At 44.3% G+C, this 24,844-nt stretch overlaps 1 protein-coding gene across 1 annotated transcript in view; it reads left to right on the forward strand.

Annotated features, from left to right (window-relative positions):
* Nucleotides 1-22,415, forward strand: part of LOC138964677 (phosphatidylinositol-3,5-bisphosphate 3-phosphatase MTMR14-like) — a 36,398-nt gene extending 13,983 nt beyond the window's left edge. Inside the window, exons 8-20 of the mRNA XM_070336701.1 lie at nucleotides 192-265; nucleotides 842-912; nucleotides 1,864-1,941; nucleotides 6,502-6,565; nucleotides 7,654-7,816; nucleotides 8,353-8,389; nucleotides 10,915-10,982; nucleotides 11,705-11,787; nucleotides 16,160-16,280; nucleotides 16,776-16,959; nucleotides 17,247-17,443; nucleotides 17,876-17,971; nucleotides 19,949-22,415. Of these exons, the coding sequence (XP_070192802.1) occupies nucleotides 192-265; nucleotides 842-912; nucleotides 1,864-1,941; nucleotides 6,502-6,565; nucleotides 7,654-7,816; nucleotides 8,353-8,389; nucleotides 10,915-10,982; nucleotides 11,705-11,787; nucleotides 16,160-16,280; nucleotides 16,776-16,959; nucleotides 17,247-17,443; nucleotides 17,876-17,971; nucleotides 19,949-20,135 (1,423 nt within the window). The 3' untranslated portion in view covers nucleotides 20,136-22,415. The remainder of the gene's footprint in view (nucleotides 1-191; nucleotides 266-841; nucleotides 913-1,863; nucleotides 1,942-6,501; nucleotides 6,566-7,653; nucleotides 7,817-8,352; nucleotides 8,390-10,914; nucleotides 10,983-11,704; nucleotides 11,788-16,159; nucleotides 16,281-16,775; nucleotides 16,960-17,246; nucleotides 17,444-17,875; nucleotides 17,972-19,948) is intronic.
* Nucleotides 22,416-24,844: the final 2,429 nt, after the last annotated feature.

Genomic DNA, 24,844 nt, shown 5'->3' on the forward strand with positions numbered 1-24,844 from the left:
TAACTAGGTTTCTGATCATATGAATCCCAAGGTACCCTTCTGTTAGTTCAAGGACATGGCATGGTGCACTTCTTTTATTTTTGTACATTAATTTTGCTCAAGTTGAGTATGGGCATTGTGAAATTTGGCAGTGCACTGTATTATTACTACAGTATTAATATTAACATACTGCATGTGATTTTTTTCCTCAGCATAACATCCTCAGAGAAGGTGGATAAGGAAAATCGCTACAAAAACTTCAGTGTTCTTGCACTACCCTATCCAGGTATGTGACTTGCATTTGTGGGTGGTTTTGTGTGTGTGTGCGTGTGTGTGTGCGCACTCTGAATGCTGAATGGTTTATTGTACTTAGAGTTAGACTACAAACCCGTATAGAAGTCATGGGGGACTTGGGTCAGAAATGAATTTTGCACAAAATAGTAAGAGCAATGAAAGAAATAAGGGAAAACTTCTGGTGTGCAAGAGTGTGTGTTGGTCTCTGTCATTTTAAAAAGATAAGATAGAAACGTTGAACAGTACTTTATAATACAGTATCATTCATACTGTTATTTCAGGCTCCTGAAAAAAAAAAACCATTTATGCCACACTTTCGACAATCATTCTTTTAACCCATGCTCTTAGCTGAATAAGTTTGCACAGATCCTCTTTGAGGGACAGCAAGTCAGCTTGAAAAAGAAAAGGAAAAATCAAATGACAGCAGTTTACTTTGTAGGTGAAGCTATTTATTTATTTGTTTGTTTTTTTGTTTGTCAATTTATGTATCGTTTTATTTAGGTATTTTTTATTTAAACGTTTCTTATTTATTTATGTTATTCATTGATTTATGTGTTTATTTGTGAAGGTTGTGAGTTCTTCAGTAACTGGAAGGACAGTGGATATGATAGCCAACATATTTACTATGACTGGAGCCAGGTAAGTTTGACTTGCTTGAGATACATGAAGTTTGTATTAATCTCATTTTTGTTGAAATTTCAACATTGATGACAGCAGAAATCACAGTAAAATAATTCAACAAGATGCAGCAGTTCAATTCGTAAACAAACCTTAAAACTCCTGTCAAAAGTTAAAAAGATAAAGAAATTCAAGAAAAGTTGTTGAATGTGTTAGTGTTTTGTATTTTGGGCTTACCAGCTAGATTAATCAGTAAGTCATAGTAATAAGCAGTGTTTGTCTGTATGTATGGATGGATGTTTGTATGGACTGACAGCCGGTGGCTGATCCGTGAGGCCTAAAAAAAAAATAGGTGTGGTTACGGTAACCCGACCTACCCTATTTTTAGGGGCCGACCCTATAACTTTTTATTACATTTGTCAAAAAAAAACCACAAAAACAAGAAAACACGTGCAGGAAACGCAATGAAAGCGAAAGCGCCCGAGTCGCACACTTATTTCCCTGTCAAGTAGGTTTAATTTGTACACATTAGAAAAAAAAGTTTTAAAAAAAAAAGTGATTGCCTACCTTCCTACCCTATTTTTTTTGGCTATGTTACCATAACCACACCTATTTTTTTTTTGGCCTGAACAAAAAAACTGAACATGCTATTTTTTTTTTTTTTTAAGCTAGATTTGTGAAACTTTACGCACTTCTAGGGTTTGATGACCTGCGGAACTGACCCAAGGCTCAAGACTGCATGGTTGATCCTCGTCAAATATCAAGGTCACAGTTGGATCAGAAAATGGAAAAGGAACCATTTCTTGAATGTTTTTGAACCTAAAGCTTTGAAACTTTGAAGTTGTATGTCCTTGATGAGATGTTTAGATAAATATCATACTATTTTGTCATTGTACATTGTCTGACAAGTCTGCACAGTGCTGAACAATTTTGTTTAAATAGTAAACTTAACTTAAACTCATGTTTTTGCAGGAGCTGAACACATCATTATTAGACTTGCAGAAAGACCCTATCCTGACCTCCCTGCACATTCCCTGGGAAAAATACAAGGTATTAGTTACTGTTTATTTCCTTTCTCCATGTAAAGCTATACCGTAGTCAGTGCAACAAACTACTGCTGCAAATGTCTTAAGAAAATTACAAATGGTATACTGCTTGAAGACTTTCTTTTACCCCAAAAGAGTAAACTTAGACCAATTTTAGGAACAGAGGGGACATCTTTTTCCTCCTGTAATGTATCCCAACCTTGACCGGCTAAATCTGGGACAGGCTGATCTTTCTTAACCCAGTGTGGGATTTTCAGTGGGGCGACCACCCCCAACCCAGCGCGTCCCCGGGTGGCGGATAGGGGAACGGTCTTCAGATATGGAGATCAGCCGCTTGCGGCCGCGGACCAAACTGGCTCCGGGTGGGATCCCGGAAAATCCTCCCCCCTGTGCTCTCAGGGTAGGACGTACGGGCCATGAGCTAAGGGTGAGGTAACCCCGACAGAAAACCCCGAATGCTGAAGACAGAGGACCCGGGCCGCATGGCGCATTCTAACAAACCATGGGTACACGCACTTACGCAAATGATGACACAATCAACCAGCACAGATGGAAATGGCGCTCGCCCATTGAGGACCCCCCAGGGTGGAGCAGCGTCGGGTCCCATGCCTCAAAGGGACCCAGCCCCAACTACTGGAGGTCCCTCCCGTCCGTCTTGTCACGCCAGGGGACGCGGGAGGAAAGTGACTGGCACCACCACAACCAGGAAGAAACCCAGTCAGCAGCGACCTTTTCAGGTCATGCACTGGAACGCAGAAAGTATCCTGAACAAGAAGACAGAGTTGGAGCATATCCTGCATGAGAAGAACATCAACATCTGCTGTATTCAGGAGACGCACCTGACACCCCAAAAGTCCTTCAAAGTGAGAGGCTACCAATGCCTTAGGTCCGACAGAACAGACCGAAGCAAAGGAGGAATCCTGACCCTCATCAGGAACAACATCAATGCCTGTTTGATAGAAACGCACATGGAGGACTCCGAATATCAGGTGATTCGAATCCAGACGAAGACATCAGAATTCCATCTTGTCAACTTCTACTGCCCCAATGATAGACACCTCGCCCTTGACACGATCCCCGCAAAGGCCTCCAACTTCATCGTGGTGGGTGACTTCAACAGTCATTCACAGAGTTGGGGATATGACCACCTGGATCGGAGAGGAGAAGAGGTGGAGAACTGGCAGGACGACAAAGGTCTCATCCTTTTGAACAGTCCCTTTGACTGCCCTACATTCTACTCCAGAAGATGGCACACTACATCAACTCCTGACCTAGCCTTCTGCACGGAAGACATGCACCAGCTAACCAGCAGAGAGGTCGGAGAACAGCTAGGTGGAAGTGACCATCGGCCAGTCTTTTTGACCCTGGGCATGGAGTCCTGCACTGAAGCTTCCTTCCCACGGTGGAACTACAAAAGAGCGAACTGGTTCCTCTTTAGACACCGCACCAGCGAACTCACCAAAGACATCAGAGTCGAGGGTCGAGACATCAACATGGTGGCGAAGGACTTCAACATGAGCATCCTCAGAGCAGCGCGTGAGTCCATTCCCAGGGGTGCCAGGAGAGACTATAAGCCCTACTGGAGCAATGAATTGCAGAAACTGGATGATGATCTGGCAGACGCCAGAAGGGAAGCAGAAGTCAACCCGTCACAAAACAACAACATCCGCCTCCAGGAAGCCAAAGCCAAATTTCTCAAAAAGAAGCTACAGGCAAGACGGAGAAGCTGGCAAGAGAAAACAAGCTCTCTGAACCTTGAGAAGGATGGCAGAAAGCTCTGGAGGCTCACCAAGCAGTTGAATGATGAGAACACCAGCAGAGGAAAGATCACATTAGAAGAGAACGGGAAGGTGCTAACTGGAAAGCATGCTGCCAACCAATTTGCTGAATGCAGCTGAGAGCAACCTCCATGTTAGCCCCGAGAAACAGAGAGAAGCAAGAAGAGAGAAAAGAGAGAGACCTGCCAGACAGTCGACAGTGGACGCCATGAGTCAACCACTCACACTCCACGAGCTGCACTCAGCTCTGAAAAAGTCAAAGGCGAAGAAGTCCCCTGGCCCAGACGGCATCACCAACGAGATGCTAACCCACCTTGGTAGTGCAGCAGAGAACAAGCTACTCGAGGTCTTCAACAGCAGCTGGCAAGAAGGATCGCTACCACAACTCTGGCGAGAAGCAATCATGATCCCCATCTTAAAAAAAGGGAAGGATCCAAAGAAGGCCACCAGCTATCGCCCAATCAGCCTCACCAGCTGTGTTGTGAAGACCCTGGAGAGAATTGTGAACGAGCGCCTCAGGTGGTACCTGGAAACCAGGAACCTCCTCGCCCCTGAACAAGCTGGATTCCGACAGTTCCGCAGCACTGAAGATCAGGTCACTTACCTGGCGCAAGAAGTTGAAGATGCCTTTCAGGAACAGAAGCTGGTCTTCGTCACCTGGATAGATCTTCAGAAGGCCTTTGACAAGGTCTGGAAAGATGGACTCCTTGTAAAACTCCTGAGGAAAGGCGTGTCCAGCAACATGTACCAGTGGATTCGCTCTTACCTCTATAACCGCAGGGCAAGAGTTAACGTCGACCAGACCAAAAGCAAGAAGTTCCTCCTTCGTCATGGCGTCCCTCAGGGCGGAGTCCTCTCCCCCACACTCTTCCTTCTCTTCATCGACGATCTGGTGTCTGAGATGCCCAAGGGGATCAAAGCTGCTCTCTACGCAGACGACCTTGTGATCTGGTGCAAGGAGGAGCACGCAAGTACTGCCACCTACAGAATGCAGCAAGCGGCAGATAGGCTGAACGCATGGGCAGAAGATTGGTGCGTCTCCATCAACAAGGAGAAATCCTCCACCACCCTATTCACACTGTCGCCAAAGCAGAAAGCCGGAACCATTAGGCTTGGTGGAACTCCTCTGAGAGAGGATGAAGAAGCAACGTACCTTGGTGTCACCTTTGATAGACGGCAGACCTGGAAACCACACATTGCACAGGCAGAGACGAAGGCCCGGCGCAAGCTAGCCATACTCAGGAAGCTGGCAGGTACCACCTGGGGAGCGAACGAGAAGATACTGAAGACAGTATACCAGGGAACAATCAGACCCCACCTCGAGTACGGCTCCACAGCGTGGTCAACCTCAGCCAAGACAAACCTGCAGAGCCTTGACCGTGTGCAAAACCAGGCCCTCCGACTCATCACCGGTGCAATGAAATCCACGCCCATCAAGGAAATGGAGAAGCTTACCACCATCCAACCCCTCTGTCAGAGAAGAGAAGCCAAGACTATGGTACAGGCCGAGAAGCTCAAGTGCCTACCCGACCACCCCATGAAGCACAGACTGAGCAACCTCACCAAGAACCGGCTTAAACGGAGCAGTTTTGTACACGAGAGCAAGAGACTTTCTCGACAGTACAGGGAAGTCCTTCCACAGAACACTCTACCTCTGACTCAAGAAGAAGAGGAAACCCCCAAGGCAACAGAGAAACCAGGCATCCAGATCTGCACCAGTGTTCCACATGTTACCTCAGGAGAAGATCAGAATGACACAGCTCGACAGGCACTCACCTTAGCCCTGATCGACGAACAGTACCCAAAAGAGGCGTGGATCCATGTATACACCGATGGATCAGCAACTAACGCTGTGCTCAATGGAGGTGCAGGCATTCTCATCCAGTTCCCTGGGGGACATACAGCTACATCCAGCGTTGCCACTGGCAAACACTGCACAAACTATAAAGCAGAAGCAGAAGCTCTCATGCAGGCCGCCTCCTTCGTTCAGGACTCCGCAGACCCTTGCTACCAAGTTGTCTTCCTCTCGGACGCCCTTTCAGTCCTTCAGGCCCTAGAGAACGACAAACTCCCACAGCTGGCCAAAGCATTACAGATGGTCAGACAAACCAGAAGAGTTGTCCTCCAGTGGATACCAGCACACTGTGGGATACCAGGAAATGAAAGGGCAGATGAGCTGGCAAAAGAAGGAGCCGTGGAAGACCAACCTGAAAACAGTGTCAGCTTTAGTGAGCAGAAGACAATCATCAAGGCATTGATGAGGCCAAGGACAAACAGAGATGACTACCACACAATGTCCAGAGAGCAGCAAGTCAACCTCATCAGGCTGCGTACTGGCCACAACAGGCTCAATGCTCACATGAACCGAAAGTTCAAGCTGGCGCCATCACCAACCTGTGCCTGCGGTCAAGAGGACCAAACAGCGGAACACATCTTACAGCGATGTCCCTTACTAGATGAGGAACGAAAAGAAGTGTGGCCGTCACCAACTCCCTTGCAGACCAAACTATACGGCAGTCGACAGGAGTTGGAGAAAACGACAACATTTATCACCAGTGCTGGACTGATTGTGTAACCTCTGCGAACGCCAAGAAGAAGAAGAAGAAGAAGAAGACCGCCTAAATCCGCTTCATCTTAGCTTGCTAAAAGTCATAAGGTGGACACAATTCTTTATTTTCAATGGTTTAGAATGCAATTTTGTGGGGGGGGGGGGGGGTATGGAATTTATATGTCCGTTTTTGTTGCTCTAGTTTCAGCATCTTCAATTCTGGGTTTATATTTTTCAGGACTGGGATCTGGTGACTCTGACACAGAACTATATGAAGGCATTGCTTCAGCTGCTTGAGCAAGGTAATGTCAAGATCCCAAGTTTCTATGCTTAAAAAAAAAACCAGGCACACCTTTTGTTTGTTATAAATCCGGTTTAAAAAAGCATAGGGGAACCACCCTTTTGAGACTGACGTAAATCTTTAAAAAAACAAAAAACATGTCTCAGAGAGGTGTAGTCTTAGAATGGATGTAAATTTACCAATGTTATAAAGAAGACATCTTAAAAAGTACATTCTTAAAGGGGGAGGGGAAGGGGGGCCGTTCCACTGCTATGGCTGTCCACTGTAACGGATCGTTCAGCATGTGCACCCCTTGATCTTCTTTTCAAGAGGTATGACCGGGGCCGAGGTAGCTCAGTGGGTAGAGCACTGGACTTGTGATCCTAAGGTCACTGGTTGGAATCCAGGTCGGGACGGACACGGGTCATCTTTATCTAGAGACTCAGAGATAGTAGCAATGTCCCACCCCCGTGTCACCACAATGGCATGTAAAAGACCTCGTTCATTCTGCCATAAGTGCAGGTGGCTGATTACACCTAAACACGAACACACCTGGGTAGCGCCACTCTTGTTGCTGCTAGCTTTCCACTGGGAGGAAGCGACTCAAATTTCCCAGCAATGGGATAATGAAGTAATTGAAATTGACACCTCTAAAATTGTCAGTGTGCAAAGGCCGTCCTCGATTTAGCCTGAAATTGACTTTGCAAAGACTTTGCAAAGGCCTTTTAACAAAACTTCAGTGCCAAAGCTTCGTGCAGCGAGCGAACATTGTGAAATCTACTTCGTCCAATTATTATCAAAGTTTAAGGACTGTTCATGACAGTACACTGTACATCATGTGCCGTCATTCCTTACTTTTTACTATCCTGAAGAAGGCAGCGACAAGCTGTCAAAATACTGCTTAAGAATGTACCTTCTTCTTCATCTTCGTTCATGGGCTTAGACTCCCACGTTCACCCATGTTTTCAGCACGAGTGGATTTGTACGTGTATGACCGTTTTTACCCCGCCATTCAGGCAGCCTTACGCCGATTTCGGGGGATTAAGAATATACCAAACCTGGTTTTGTTCTCATTGCTTAAGCATTGATGAGCGAACTGCTTTGTTTCAGGGACGTCAGGTGTGTTGGTTCACTGCATCTCGGGGTGGGACCGCACACCCCTGTTCATCTCCTTGTTGCGACTGTCTCTGTGGGCGGACGGTGCCATCCACAGGTCTCTGCCCGCCTCAGACATTCTCTACCTCACTCTCGCCTATGACTGGTACCTCTTTGGGTGAGTGGCATTCACAGACAAAATTATGAAGAAGTTATAATGTTAACACTGCTACCCTTTCCGGAGGGGGGAGGGGGAGCGGTCCTTAGAGGGGAGATGGTGTTCTTGTTTTTGTGTGGGTTGTGGGTGTGGGTTATTTTTAGAGGGGGGGGGGGGGGTGTATGTTCATCCTCTGATGAAGTTAATGACTCCTCTGACAACTTGATGTTGAAGATTTTTCACAGTACAGTAGTTATTCAAAATTAACATTTAACAATTTCTGTTAAACTGAGTCTCTTTTCTGAGTCTCTTTTTGGGTGAGAGAGTGTTTTTATGGAAAGGTTCTTTATTACTAAAAATCAAAAAGGAATTTAGAAAAATGTAAATATGTTTGCTGATGTTCTCAGTTTAGCATTTTGGTTTCTAAATAGCTTCCTTGCATGTATTGTATTGCTCCATTGCTTCCAAGCGTTTTTCAATAGTAGAAAAGTCATAAGATACAACTGTTTTCTTTCTTAATGCAATGTCAATGCATGAATGGGGATCATCTGTTCCAGGCATGGTCTGCCAGATCGACTGAGCAAAGGACAAGAAGTAAGTTGTCATTAATTTTATCTGTTCACTTTCTTTATCTGTTCTAGTTGTCTGGTATTTGTAGTTGAAAATGTGTCATTCTAAAAGCATAAAATCAGACCTGTGCACATCTACGGTTTCTCCGTAATTTCTCCGATTTTTATATGCAGAATACGGTGCTACGGATTTTTAATTAAAATTCCGAAATTCCGATGTTTTACTCAACAACAAAAAATGTGTACTTTTTTATGTTTTAAGATGCTTTGACCAATTAGTTGGCCGTTGCGCTGAAAAGACGTTTTCCGATTTACCGGAAGCGCGCGTGTTCTCAGCATACACCAGTTAACAGTTTCGGCACTTACATGGTACAAAGAAGGAAAACTCACGTGATACCCAAAGCGATTCTGGTTGGACGAGAAATTTCGACGAGCAACCGCTGCATCGTCTGCTCAACGTGATGGAAGCAATTGAACGGGACGGTGTGATGTCCTCTACGTTATAACAAAAACCTCACGTTACGTCCAAATTAGCGATGGCGTCAACAGGCTGTGTTATTGATTGCAGTAATGGGAGTAACCGACTTAAAAAATGGTGGTCGGAAGATTGCAAAATTCATTACGTGCCTCGACGGTCGTTAGTGTGTGGTTGCGAACCACCATTCAGGTGGGCATTTGTTATCGCCTGTGTGTCGTGTTTTGACAAACTTTTAGTACGACTGATGTGAGCCGAATTTATTGGGGAAAGTTCAATGAATGCAAAAAGGTATGCCAAATAGTAGTGTGTCATGTTTCCTTTCCAGAGGGACTGGGTGGCCGAGTGGTAACGCACTTGCGCTCGGAAGCGAGAGGTTGCGTGTTCAGGCCTGGGTCAGGCCGCAATTTTTCTCCCCCCTTTCCTAACCTAGGTGGTGGGTTCAAGTGCTAGTCTTTCGGATGAGACGAAAAACCGAGGTCCCTTCGTGTACACTACATTGGGGTGTGCACGTTAAAGATCCCACGATTGACAAAAGGGTCTTTCCTGGCAAAATTGTATAGGCATAGATAAAAATGTCCATCAAATACCCGTGGGACTTGGAATAAAGTAAAAAAAATTCCATCTCACACGGCATTAAGTCTCAGGAAAACATGAATACACGCATGCAGGAAAAAAAAAATATGGGTAGCGCCGTATGTATGGCAGCTCGCTTTCCCCGGGGAGAAAGCAGCCCGAATTTCCATGAGGGTAACCTCACTGGACTGTAAATCTTATCCAATCCAATCCAATCCAATCCTTTGCGTTGGGTTGTAGTGAAATACACAACGGTTATCTGTTTGCGAGTTGCCTGGAACACGTTTTTTTTAATAACATCTCTCGATCTTGACATATTTTGTCATGTGAATAAGAACAGAACAAGTTCGTCAAACATATTTCTTATTTTATCTGCATTGAATGAATTTACAACGTCCTTCTTGTTAATTGTTTATTCATAAAGACTACTTGTACTGAAGAAAATGTTTCCTCCTTTCAACGGTGTTTCCCCCTGTCAACGGGTGGAGTAGTGCGCCGGAGTAGTGTCCCTTGCGTAGAAACGTGGGCGAATAACACGATCTGCGCATGCGGTGAAATCAACCGGAAAAGGAAAATGACATAAACATGCCGAAAAACGATATGCGCATCACCCGGAAAAGGAAATAGGTCGAATCTGCTCGCGATAAAAGAAGTGCGCATGTGCGAGATCTAAAATGGCCGCGGAACTGTTAACTGGTGTATTGAGTCTTTGTTCTTAGACTTAGTTCGTCCAGCGTCTGCGTGGCAAATTGTGATTGAAGTGAAACATGGAAAAGAAAAAAAGAGTGCGAGATTCAGATAGTGAAGAGGAGGCACCAGCTCTGTCACCCGAGAAGAAGAAAACGGCACAACAGTGCTGGAAGTCCAGTTATTCTCCAGTTATGCTTTGTGAGCAGAATTATGTCTTGAACTGTCGTTACAGCTTACTACTGAAACATTTTAAAAACTACTGAAATTTGGTTTGTTTACTACTGATGAGCGTTTTGAGTGTGCACAGATCTGTAAAATTAAAAGAGTGAGTCGTGTGTGTGTGGGGGGGGGGGGGAGAGTGTTGGGATCAGTTTCATTGCAAGATAGGTGTACACATGCATGTACAGCAGACCTGGGAACCCATAAGATTTCGCCGTATTTTGTACGCATGATTGTCTTGAATACGATCAGTACGGTCAGTGGAAAAAAATACGAGAAAAATTCCTAGACTACTTTTCTTCACAAGTGCATCCTGAAGCCTATCCAGTGTTTTGACACATGATTACAGTTATTGTCAGTAAACATTGAAAAAAGCATTTGTTTTTAATGTGTTGGTAAACGTAATTAACGGTGCGACGGACGCGTGTGAAGCATGTTTGAATCATGGATGTTCAAATGTTGTGTGGAGTACGCTAATTTTTCTGAAAATTTTGTTGTGAGAATACTCCAAGTGCAAAACAGGGGTTCCCAGGTTTGGTACAGTTTATTAACCACCTGAAACGTGTAAGTGACTTTATGTTATGTTGCAGATTTTGTATTTTTGCTTCAAGATGCTTCATCACATTAGCGGAGATGAATTTTCCGTCAGTTCAGAAAGGTGAGAAAGTTTACCACAGGTTGTGAGCCAAAGCTTCTATTGCAGACAAGTTCTTGTCTATCAATCCCCCCCCCCTCCCCTCCCCTTCCTCACATGCCCATGACATGCTGTATGTCTAGAGAATGTACACATAAGTTGACTGAATCATACATACAGTGGATCCCCTTTTTAAAAAAAATTGACTCACCCCTCACATCCCCCCCCATCCTTTTTAAGAATTTGAATTTTGAGATTTCTTGTTCGTAAATTTACCCTCTATGTTAAGACTCCTTTGTTCTTGAGACCAGATTTTCTCAGAATGGTTGAGGTCTTAAAATGGGGGTTCCACTGTAATAACAATTTCTGCAATTTGTTTCATATTTACACCCCCAGTATAGGGGTGTGTATAGGATTCGGTCGATGTGTTTGTTTGTGTGTTTGTGTGTTTGTGTTCGCATATAGATCTCAAGAATGAACGGACCGATCGTCACCAAACTTGGTGAACAGGTTCTATACATTCCTGAGACGGCCCTTACAAAAATTGGGACCAGTCAAACACACGGTTAGGGAGTTATTGGTGGATTAAGATTCTACAAAGACTTATAGAGGGACATATTAATGGTCAAAGGGAAATAACCTTCTCAGTTGGTGGCAGTGAGAATGGTTATTTCCCTTTGACCAACGGGGGTGTTTTTCCTACCTCGGAGGAATTTCTTGTTCATGTTATGTATTTGTCATCACAGTGATCAACCTTCCCAACAGCAGGGCTCTCCACACACACAGAACTCACCGCACAGCAGGCAGCAACACTCACCACCACACAACGGTGAGTATAGAGACACCGCATCTTCTTCTTCATCGCGTGTATAAAGTTAGTAGCAAAAGACGAATTCTGGAAATAACTCTGTTGAGTTTGAATGGGTTGTGAAAGAGTGAGTCAGGGGTGTACCTTAACTTTTTTTGCTACCAGCCAGGGGGGCCGGTAAGTCAAAATTTGAACCGGCCCCCCAAAATCCCAACTGGCCCCCAACCTGCCCGGATGTTTGTGACCATCTCAGCGGCTCGTCGAATACAAAGCACATACACAAAATACTTATAATGCATTCATGTGGATTTGCACTACTAATAACTACCACAAACACACACAAGACTTGATGACAAAAATGTTATGTTTTAATATAATGATAATTAACCTCGTTTTGATAAAGAATTAAAAATAAAAGCTGCCACAAAGAAATAAGAAATCAAAACAACATTTACACCCTGTCACACAATCACACACTAAACCTCACTGAAAGTTACCCCCTACCACACAGTTTACAAAGTAATTTACTCTGGAACTTTACTTTCCACATAAACACACATACACACTTTAAAAACAAAAGTAAATCAGCAAAATGTGGGTTTTTTTAATTATGTTTTTTGTTGTGTGAAAAAAAGGGTAAAAAGCTGACTACAAAAGTTGTTTCAAGTTGCTTTCTTGTTTGTTTTCTTTTTCTTTATGTGTGTGTTGTTAATGTTACTGTTAGATTAAGCAGAAGTATGAAAGTTGCATACCAGCCAAATTTACCACGGCTTTAGTCATAAATAATCAAAAGCATTATATTTCATTTCTATTTCCTAATGAAAACAAAAAGATTTTTAGATTTCCTGATCCTAGAATTGATGATAGGTGATCTTGATGCTTTTGATTCAAAAGAGTTGCAGAGTTGCATCCCTTGTCCTATTGTTGAAGCTCTGTCTTTTCTTTTTGACTCACATGCGAAGCAAAAGTGAGTCTATGTACTCACCCGAGTCGTCCGTCCGTCCGTCCGTCCATCCGTCCGTCCGTCCGGAAAACTTTAACGTTGGATATTTCTTGGACACTATTCAGTCTATCAGTACCAAATTTGGCGAGATGGTGTATGATGACAAGGCCCCAAAAAACATACATAGCATCTTGACCTTGCTTCAAGGTCAAGGTCGCAGGGGCCATAAATGTTGTCTAAAAAACAGCTATTTTTCACATTTTTCCCATTTTCTCTGAAGTTTTTGAGATTTAATACCTCACCTATATGTGATATATAGGGCAAAGTAAGCCCCATCTTTTGATACCAGTTTGGTTTACCTTGCTTCAAGGTCAAGGTCACAGGAGCTCTTCAAAGTTGGATTGTATACATATTTTGAAGTGACCTTGACCCTGAACTATGGAAGATAACTGTTTCAAACTTAAAAATTATGTGGGGCACATGTTATGCTTTCATCATGAGACACATTTGGTCACATATGATCAAGGTCAAGGTCACTTTGACCCTTATGAAATGTGACCAAAATAAGGTAGTGAACCACTAAAAGTGACCATATCTCATGGTAGAAAGAGCCAATAAGCACCATTGTACTTCCTATGTCTTGAATTAACAGCTTTGTGTTGCATGACCTTGGATGACCTTGACCTTGGGTCAAGGTCACATGTATTTTGGTAGGAAAAATGTGTAAAGCAGTTCTTAGTGTATGATGTCATTGCTAGGTTTAGCTGAAGGTCAAGGTCATGTAAAGGTTAAGCATGTGAGTCGTATGGGCTTTGCCCTTCTTGTTTATCACATTGACGAACACACACACACACACACACACACACACACACACACACACACACACACACACACACACACACACACGCACACACGCGCGCACAGACGCACACATACACACACACAATCACAAGCGCGTGCGCTCAAACAAATATATATATACACACTCACACACACACACATACATACACACACACACACACACACACACACACACACACACACACACACACACACACACACACACACACACACATACACAAACACAAATAAACACGCACACACATACACACACACACTCTCACACACACACTCTCACACACACACAAACACACACACACTCACATACGCACAGGCAAACAAGCAAATACACCCACACACTTCATTGCACGGAAATATGAAGGTGTGGGGGGGAGAGAGAGAGAGAGTGACAGAGAGAGACAAAGAGAGAGAGGGGGAGAGAGAAAGAGAAACAGAGAGAGAGAGGGGGAGACAGACGAACACAAAGAATGTGTGTGTGTGTGTGTGTGTGTGTGTGTGTGTGTGTGTGTGTGTGTATGTGTGTGTGTGAGTGTGTGTGTTTGTGTGTGTGAGAGAGAGAGAGAGAGAGAGAGAGAGGAGGAGGGAGGGAAAAGAGAGCGAAAGAGAGCGAGAGGAGGGAGGTAAAAGAGAGCGAAAGAGAGAGAGAAAGAGATAGAAAGAGAGCAAAAAAGATACGAGAGAGAGAGACTTTCAGACGGACACAAAGAGAGACAGACAGATATAGAGAGAGAGGTAAAAAGAAAGAGAAAGACATAGGAAGAGGGATATGGAGGGTGGGAGAGAAAGAAAGAAAGAATGAGAAAAAGAGAGAGACAGACGTAGACAGAGAGACAGGCACAGAGGGACAGAGAGAGCGAGACAGAGAGAGAGACTGCGATAGAGAGAAAGAGAGAGATGGTCAAACAGCAAGCTCAGTACAGTGCAATTGTTTCTGGCGTGCCACCTCTCAGGTACGTTACAGAATGCTCGGCACAAACCCCCCGTTGCCTGGACCATTCTCGGCGAGCGGTCGCCTTTGTTACGCTTCAGTGACCCCAGACAATGGTACTCGTGCCGAGCGCATGCTAACGTTCGCGAGCGTTAGCGAACGATACGACAAAACTATGCGTTGCCTTGAAATCGTTTGCAACCGTTCTGTTACGATCTGCCTAAGCAACGCGCCTCTAGTTCCTATAAACGTTAAATGAGACACACACCCTTGCTAGTGACTGGCCTTTAATGTCACCAGATGTGAGAAAGTTTCCACTAATGACATTATTTCCCACGTGACGTTACAGGCCAGTACTATCAAGGGTGTGTGTCTCATACACGTGAACAGGAACCACGTGGCGTGAACAGGAACCACGTGGCGTGAACAGGAACCACGTGGCGTGAACAGGAACTACGTGGCGTGAACAGGAACCACGTGGCGTGAACAGGAACCACGTGGCGTGAACAGGAACCACGTGGCGTGAACAGGAACCACGTGGCGTAAGTTTGTCCAAGGAAAAGCAAGGGTTCTCGCTCATTCACAACCCATACAATCCTGTATTGTTGAATTAAGAGACCATTATTGTTTGTTCGTTCATGGGCTCAAACTCCCACGGCTTTTTCGTGTAAGACCGTTTTTACCCCGCCATTTAGGCAGCCATACGCCGCTTTCGGAGGAAGCATGCTGGGTATTTTCGTGTTTCTATAACCCACCGAACTCTGACATGAATTACAGGATCTTTTTCGTGCGCACTTGGTCTTGTGCTTGCGTGTACACACGGGGGGTGTTCGGACACCGAGGAGAGTCCGCACACAAAGTTGACTCTGAGAAATAAATCTCTCGCCGAACGTGGGGACGAACTCACGCTGACAGTGGCCAACTGGATACAAATCCAGCGCGCTACCGACTGAGCTACATCCCCGCCCAAGAGATCATTATGAATTGAAGAAGTGGGCACGTTCTTTTCAAGGAAGACTGTGTTTTGGTGCCTGTGTCTATGCATCTTTGGATGCAAAATCCACACGGGTCATACCAACACACATAATAATAAGAATAATGATAACAAAGTTACAAAAACAAAGGATTTCTGTACTCACCGATACAAGAACAGCACAAGACGATTCAAATTTTCGCTTATGGAGAGCTTCATCAGGAAAAATAAAACCACACAAAAGGCAACAAAAAGCAGACGCAACACGGAACAAACAAGTTGGAAAAGAAAATGAGTCCTTTGTTTTTTAACTTTGTTCATCTCACCACAGTCACTTTGCTGTTTAGTCAAGTCAAACAGTTTATTTACCAAATGCAAAGCACAGGATTTGTTATGGTGTATGCATCCAAACTTCACACTCCTTCCACACGCATATTAGATTTTGAATAATAATAATGATAAATCACTTTTCTATTGCGCAAGTCCCGATAACAGCTCCTCCCGCTTTACAATTTCAATACAAGAAACATTAAAACCACACAGAAATGCAACCTAAACTAACATAGCAACAAGACTAGGCGAAGTCAACAACATCACACACAACAACAGATTCAGATTAACTCTTTTGCGTTCTTTTAAGCCGTTTGTTGAAGTGATATTGCACGTTGTTGTGTTTGGTACTGTGCAGGTATGACTGGCTTAAGACACCAAGGCAGCAATATCAGTCTGACCAGCAACAACAGTGGGGGCAGCGACGGCATGCCTTTTGTCTTGGACACAACACAGGATGAGGATTCCATCTCGCCTCTGTAAGTTCTATTTAATACAACACAATACATTACGTTCAAGCTTATGCAAGAATAAAGAAATTATCTTTTTTGTAATAAATATTAAGTTCCAATAACACACCTTTCTTGTTTTTCCCAACTTTCATCCCGACAGTAAGCTGTATGTATCCCTTATATTCCCCTGGGGCACCCAATACCTCAAATGCAGATCCCTGAAACACCCGCTTTACACTATGATACCTATGCCACATATATGCTTCCATTTCTACTGGCTTCATGCGAGTTATTTGAGCATTTTTAAAGTAGGAAAGACTTGCAGTTGTTACGTTGCTACGAATTTTTCAAGTTTTAAATTGATGGATGTACTTGCATTTATAATTTCGAAATAATTGCAATTGCTACTTTGCTACAAACTTTCCAAGTTTGAAATTGATGGAGTTACTTTCCCTGCCATGGGAGGGTATATATATATATGGGTTAAGCCACTAATGATCTTGTTTTCTGCGTTCTCCTCAGCGACTGGGATGTGGGCCCCTCACCCCAGCGGTCAAGACACACCAGCGGCAGCTCTACCGATGAGCATCATGGTCGACGTAATAGTGGAGGGCGGGGATCTGTTGGTGTCGAATCCCCTCTGCGTTACGACTCCCCGCCAGACCGACATCGTCACCTCAGCCATAGCAGCACATGCAGTGGACAGGTGAGTGACGACTTCTTTTCTTGCTTATGTTTAAAAAATTGTTTATTCAATTTTTATTTTATGTTAATTCTTTATTTATTCTTTTGCTAACTTATTTATTTATTCATGCATTGATTCATTTCTTGATTCAAAGATTGATAAATTGATTTTTGTGGTGTTAACATCAACAGAGAGGCCGTTTTTCTTCTTTTAGGATCATACACTGCTTACACCTTGTTGTTTTCTACACATGATTATTATGTATTGTATCAATTAATTGTCGAATAAAACTCTGTTTAAACCAACAGAGAGGCCAGAGTCCAGAGGTGGGCTACACAGGTGATACACACTCGCACAGACACTGCAGGGCTGGGCTGACTGAACACCCGCTAATGGAGGGCGGGATGACCAACCATTTTTCCTCCAGTCCTGTCAACGTCCCAGCTCGTCAATCACCTCAGTCAGACCACGCCCAGTCCTTCACAGCCACGCCCAGTTTGGGAAGGTCAGTGACGATTTGATGTCAAGATTTTATTTGGTTTATGGCAGGCATAATGGCCTAGTTGGGATGTCAGCCTTCCATGTGGAAGGTTTGGGGGTTTGAGTCCCGGTTGAGACTGATGGGATAAGGATGGAGATTCTGTTTGATCTCCCAGGTCATCTTATTTGCAGACTTGCTTGTGCTTTATCCCCGTTTATGTGTAAATGCAAGCAAGTGCGTGTGTATGTGTGTGTTTGTGTGTGTGTGTGTGTGTGTGTGTGTGTGTGTATGTGTGTGTGTGTGTGCATGCATGCGTATGTGTGTGCATGTCTGTGCATGCGTCAGTAAAATGTCATTAATGTTTTCCAGTAATGTGAATGAAACTAAAAAAACGTGTTTACCCTATCCGAATGACCCTCACTGCAACGTGTTGATTGGTTTATGTTTGTGTTGCAGCTGGGTGGATGTCGGCTTTCCCCAGATGACACCGCCGTACATGATAACTCCTCCCAGACACCCTCCTGACTTTGATCATCAGAACAGCGTTCACTCGTCAGTTGCTTTTTGCTTGATCATAGTGTCCATAGTTCTTACTGAGCTGTCTATCTAAGTTTAGCTTTCTTGCTAGATCGTGATAAAATGTTATTGAAAGTTTACAAAAACGATTGAATTTAAACAGACGTAGACAAATACGCCAAGCTATCAAGTCGTCAGGTTCAAAAAGATTTTATTAGTGTCTGATTACAGCAAATTTATTATTCACGGCCTTGCCATCCCTGACCCTTAGTTTCCAATGATTTGTGTGATTGTGTACCGTACTTTCCGGGTCATAAGGCGCGACTTTTTTCCTCGAGTTCGACCCCTGGGTCTTGTATAAGGAAGCGCCTAATCCGTGTATGAAATACGAAAAAAATCAAAGAGACCGCTTGAGTACCAGTCAAACAACTTGTGATAATGCATGTTTCAACTTCTAGGTACTGCCCTGCCTTTGATCTGGCCGCACACACAGATTTCCACTCTGTTAAACTCGGTCACTGACCGGTCACTGACCCCGATGCAGGAAGTGTTTCCTCTCTCAGATATGACAGGGGAACCACCTCTCATGGCAAAAACTGGGTCATTGACCCCTGGGAAGAAGGTCGTGTCTTTTAACAAGGCCACCCAGCTATCACAATGCCTTTGATCTGGCCGCACACACAGAGTACACATATTTTCACTCAGTTAAAGTCGGTCACTGACCGGTCACTGATCCCGATACAGGAAGTGTTTCCTCTCTCAGATATGACAGGGGAACCACCTCTCATGGCAAAAACTGGGTCATTTTGGTGCGCCCTATGGCCCCCTGCGTCCAATGGGTGACTGGATTACAATTTTTTTTAAAAAGAAGGGGGTGCGTCTTAGATAACGAAGCGCCTTGTCACCCGGAAAGTACGGTACCTGTCTATAACGACCACTCAAGGGACCAACCCAAAATGGTCCTTAGGGACAGGTAAACCGGTACGGTTGGCCTAGTGGTAAGGCGTCTGCCCCGTGATCGGGAGGTCGTGGGTTCGAACCCTGGCCGGGTCATACCTAAGACTTTAAAATTGGCAATCTAGTGGCTGCTCCGCCTGGCATCTGGCATTATGGGGTTAGTGCTAGGACTGGTTGGTCCGGTGTCAGAATAATGTGACTGGGTGAGACATGAAGCCTGTGCTGCGACTTCTGTCTTGTGTGTGGTGCACGTTAAATGTCAAAGCAGCACCGCCCTGATATGGCCCTTCGTGGTCGGCTGGGCGTTAAGCAAACAAACAAACAAACAAACCTTAGAGACAGGTGGCCGTTACGAAAAGGCATGGGTGGGATTCTTCTGGTATATTATGCCAGAAATCCGGATTCGATTATGGCCTCTTTTAAACTTTTTGTGTTCTTTTTGTGTGTGTGTGTGTGTGTGTGTGTGTGTGGTGTGTGTGTGTGTGTGTGTGTGTGTGTGGTGTGTGTATGTGTGTGTGTGTGTGTGTGTGTGTGTGTGTGTGGTGTGTGTGTGTGTGTGTGTGGTTCGGTTGAGGTTCAGGATTCATGACATTTTTTAGTCCAACCCATAAAAAGGTGAATTATATAGGAAAGAACATTGTATGAGTTTCTTGGGGGGAGGGGGGGGCGGAGGGTACATCATGGTGGTCGTTACCAAGAGGTGGTGGCCAGGGCAGGTTCAACTGTATTTTTAACCAGCACCAGACTTTGAATGGAATCTAACAGGATTGGCGTATCAACTTGAAACTAGGCCGGAACTGACTCGGGTCAACTTTGTATGAGCAGACTCAGAAACGGTATCCATGTTCCACCTCCGTGTCACCACAATGGCACGTAAAGACCTCGGTCATTGTGCCAGAAGTGCAGGTGGCTGATTACACCTAAACATGCACACACCTGGGTAAGGCGACTCTTGTTGCTGCTAGCTAGCCACTGGAAGGAAGTGACCTGAAATTTCCCAGCAATGGGATAATAAATAAAATAAAATAAAATAAAATGTGTGTTGTATGGTTTCAGGTGCCAGGAAGCTAGCGACCTGAACAACATGACCTCAAGAAGACGGCGACTGAACGCTATAGCTCAGATGTTTGAAGACGCTTATTTGAAGGCTGCGTTGTCCAAACCCAGCGGTGGTCAGGGAGCTCTATCTTCACTGATAGGAAATGTAGCAGAAAAGATGGGATTCAGGTCTGGCCCTCGGTGATAGTGTGTAGCAAATTTTAGTTGATGTTATTTGTGATGGAAGTCAGCTGCAATGTGCATCAACGTGGCAGATAGGTAAAGAACTCAGTGTTCTGAAAATGGTACACGATGGAGAAAAAGTGTGTGACTTTTTCGTGGTGTGTGATTCCTTGAGGCTTCAATGAACCATGGATATGTGGACTGTGCTGAAAGCAGTCAACAACAATGAACAAGATAGACGGGCGCAGTGGCGTGGTGGTAAGACGTCGGCCTCCTAATCGGGAGGTCGTGAGTTCGAATCCCGGTCGCTGCCGCCTGGTGGGTTAAGAGTGGAGATTTTTTTTATCTCCCAGGTCAACTTATGTGCAGACCTGCTGGTGACTTAACCCCCTTTGTGTGTACACGCAAGCACAAGACCAAGTGCACACGGAAAACATCCTGTAATCCATGTCAGAGTTCGGTGGGTTATAGAAACACGAAAATACCGAGCATGCCTCTCCCGAAATCGGCGTATGGCTGCCTGAATGGCGGGGTAAAAACTGTAATACACGTAAAAATCCACTCGTGCTAAAAACATGAGTGAACGTGGGAGAAGAACGAAGAAGAAGAAGAATGAACGAAGAAGAAGAAGAATGAACAAGATTATTGAAGCAATGTTTGAACCTTGTACTTTATTGAAGCACAAAGAACTAAGTTTTGTCAGAATAAAGTACAGAATTCAAAGAAAGTATTCTACCCTGTTGTGGTGCCTGTTTCCTTGTGGCATCACCGAGCCCTGGAAATGCGGACATGAGTGCTCAAAACAGGCAACAACAATGGACATGATGTGTGAAGCGATATGTATGAGCCTTGTACTCTACTGAAGCACAAAGAACTGAGTTTTGTGGACAAAAATACAGGACGAAAAGAAAGTGATTAACCCTTTCGTTGTGAGCAATGTCTCAAGGCAGCCACGGTCATATGGAATTTGTATATGTGGACTGTGCTGAAAACCAGTCATAACAATGAACAAGATGTGTTACACAATGTACGAATCGTGCACACGTACAATGAGTGGCACAGAGAACTGAGTTTGGTATGAGGGTACAGTAATTAACAAAAATATACAAACGGAACATGTTTATATGCTCAGTTTTAAAAACAACAACAAACAATGAAGATGTGTGAAGCCGTGAATGAACTGTGTACCTTTTCACAGCACAGAGAACCGAGTTTGGTATGAGGGTACAGTAATTAACAAAAATATACAAACGGAACATGTTTATATGCTCAGTTTTTAAAACAACAACAAACAATGAAGATGTGTGAAGCCGTGAATGAACTGTGTACCTTTTCACAGCACAGAGAACCGAGTTTGGTATGAGGGTACAGTAATTAACAAAAATATACAAACGGAACATGTTTATATGCTCAGTTTTTAAAACAACAACAAACAATGAAGATGTGTGAAGCCGTGAATGAACTGTGTACCTTTTCACAGCACAGAGAACCGAGTTTGGTGAAGGTAAACATCTTGAAAAGATATTAGTTAAGTGGGAAATGTGTACGTGCGCACTGCTGAAAACCATCAAGAACAACGAACAAGATGTGTGAACCAAAATGTGAGCCTTCTTTCTTATCGCAGTTTTGGTAAGGGTGCAGCACACACAAAAAGGTAATTTGAAAGAAGTGTGTGCCTGTGGACTGGTGACTGCATGGTCACCATGGCTGTGGTGCACAAAGCAAAACTGGGTGCCACTCAGATGTGTGGTATGCAGACGTGGGGTCGGATTCGCTGAAATTGAGATTTGTTGTGATTTTAACCAATCAGACCCCTGACTTGGATGGCACCCATACTTTCGCTTTGTGCACCTCACCCCAGAGTCTTAACTCTAGCTAGTGCACTGTGTTGACAAGGCAGCTTCTTACTTCGTGGAACTTAAAGGGAACATATTCCCAGAGAATGTGCTGTGTGCTACCTTCAACAAATTGTGTGTAGCAGAAAGACATTAGTGAGAATGTTGCATGAATGATCTCGGGAGATGAGACATAGAAACTTTGTCGAGGGGTTGTGATATGCCGTGGATCTCATCTGTTGAGAGGAGTGACCAGTTGATGTGAAGTGTACGATCTCACTTGTCAAAGAATCTTCCTTCCGGTGTAAAGGACCGTGTCGACCAGCACAGATCTGGCCTGGCTTTTACATGGAATTAGAGAATCCTTTCATTTAGATATATACCAACAATCAACATCCTAGGTGCTTTCCGGGCAGAGTGTGTTTTGTCTTCTTCTTTTTTTCTTCTTGTTTCTCCTCCTCCTCCTCCTCTCCTCCCCCCCCCCCCCCCCCCCCCCCCCCTTTCTTTTGCTAAATCAATTTCGCAGTGTGACCTTTCTGCACAATAAGCGGAATTCCAGGCAATGAAACAGCTGATGAGCTCGCAAAACTCGGAGCCAGGTAGGAACAACCAGACAACCCGGTCAGCTTCGCTGAAAAGAAAACCCTCGTGAAGGCAGCAATGCGACCACAATCCACGAGAGACGCATATCATCTCCTAGAACGATGGCAGCAATTAAGTAGTGATCATGCGACTACGAACTGGTCACTGTCGCCTCAACGCCCACATGTTCAGGAAGCTGAAGCTGACCCCATCACCAACCTGTCCCTGTGGTCTGGAAGACCAGACTCCAGAACATGTCTTAATGACATGCCCCCAACTCAAACCAATCAGAGACAAAGTGTGGCCAGCATCAGTCCCTCTCCGCACCAAACTCTATGGGAGCAGACAAGACCTAGAAGCCACGATGTCATTCGTCTCGCAGACTAAACTGATGGTTTGACGGCGAACGCAAGAAGAAGAAGAAGAAGCTGCCAGGGTGAAGATTTGTGGTATGCGACAAGTGGAACAGGCCTGGGAATGATACACCTTTCGTCGTAAATACGACGAAGTCCTTCTTTAATTGTGTAAGAAAAGAGCCTCTGTGTGCCCTCAAAAAGGCTTAAAACGCAAAATGTCCCCGTCGGTACGCCCAAACCACTTTTACTCATTCCCAGGCCTGGTGGAAGGATGCTCTCACCATAACTATGTTAGACTCTGGCCAGGTTTGTGGTGTGTGATACCATCGTCTACACAGAAAAGAAGGGACACGCACATGAGCCTTTTGAGAAAGAAAAGGCCAGCTGAAGGAAAACAGGGCTCAGGTGCACGAAGCCAAAGTGGGTGAAGCCCAAAGGGATGAGAACAAACCGCAGGGTCTGATTAGTTGAAATCACACCAAATCTCAATTTCTAACCAATCCAGTACCGCGGCTGATTCCCAACCGGTTGGTCACTTTCTCGTGCACCTCAGCACTGTTGGCCTAGTGGTAAGGCGTCCGCCCCGTGATCGGGAGGTCGTGGGTTCGAACCCCGGCCGGGTCATACAAGACTTTAAAATTGGCAATCTAGTGGCTGCTCCGCCTGGCGTCTGGTATTATGGGGTTAGTGCTAGGACTGGTTGGTCCGGTGTCAGAATAATGTGACTGGGTGAGACATGAAGCCTGTGCTGCGACTTCTGTCTTGTGTGTGGCGCACGTTATATATGTCAAAGCAGCACCGCCCTGATATGGCCCTTCGATTCGTGGTCGGCTGGGCGTTAAGCAAACAAACAAACAAACAAACAAACAAACAAACTTTCTCGTGCACCTCGGCCCTCAACACCACAATCAAGTGCTAAGCAGGTAGTGCCTTCACACTTGCTACAAACAGGGACTGATGTTATGCTATGATGTGAAATACTGTGATAAATTACCTGTGTCTGAGTAGATTCTTTAGCATTGGTTGTGTAGAATTCAGTATGTCATGATTTAGCATTTTGTTGTGTTGAATTTAGTATGTCATAGTTTGCTTTTTGTTGTTTAGAATTAGGAGTCAATATGTCATGATTTAGCATTTGAGATTTTAAAAGACTTCATTGGTTGAATTTGACAAAACAGTCTTCTGTTATAAGTCGTTTGCGCACAGAATAATATGTAAAGAAATTTTATGGGGATACACTTTCTTCACATATTCTGTGCAAATATAATGTGTTGAGAAAAGGCGACATAGCTGTTATCCACAAATGTGGTGTGTCAAGAAAACAGGTGTATTAGGCATAGCTGTTACACACATACCAACACATGTAACTTTTAATTAAGTGTGTGTTCTTAGTAACAAATGAATGTGTCAAGTGATTGGGCATGGGAGCTGTTACACGCGTACCTACAAATGTAACTTTCAATGACGTGTGTGTTCTTAGTGACACATGATGTGTCAAGTGAATGGGCATAAGCTGTTACCCGCAAACATAATATGTCAAGAAAGTGGGCTTTACTGATACAGTGGAACCCCCCTTTTAGGACCTCAAAAAATCTGAGAAAATCAGATCTTCAAAAGGAGGGAGTCTTAAAATGGGGGTCAATTGATAGAGGTTGTGAACAGAAAATCTGAGAAAAAAAACTGGGTCTCAAAAGGGAGTGAGTCTTAAATTGGAGGGGGGGGGGGGGTCTTAAAGGAGGGGTTCCACTGTACCCACAAATGCTGTATGTCAAGAAAGTGAACATTAGTGTAACAAAAATTGGGCATTGATGTTACTCAGAAGCATAATGTGTCAAGAAATTGGGCATTGAGGTTACCCGCAAACAGAATGTGTCAAGAAATTGGGCATTTAGGTTACCCGCAAACAGAATGTGTCAAGAAATTGGGCATTGATGTAACCCAGAAGCATAATGTGTCAA

Source organism: Littorina saxatilis, linkage group LG4, assembly GCF_037325665.1.
Source record: "Littorina saxatilis isolate snail1 linkage group LG4, US_GU_Lsax_2.0, whole genome shotgun sequence".
NCBI lineage: Eukaryota > Metazoa > Mollusca > Gastropoda > Littorinimorpha > Littorinidae > Littorina > Littorina saxatilis.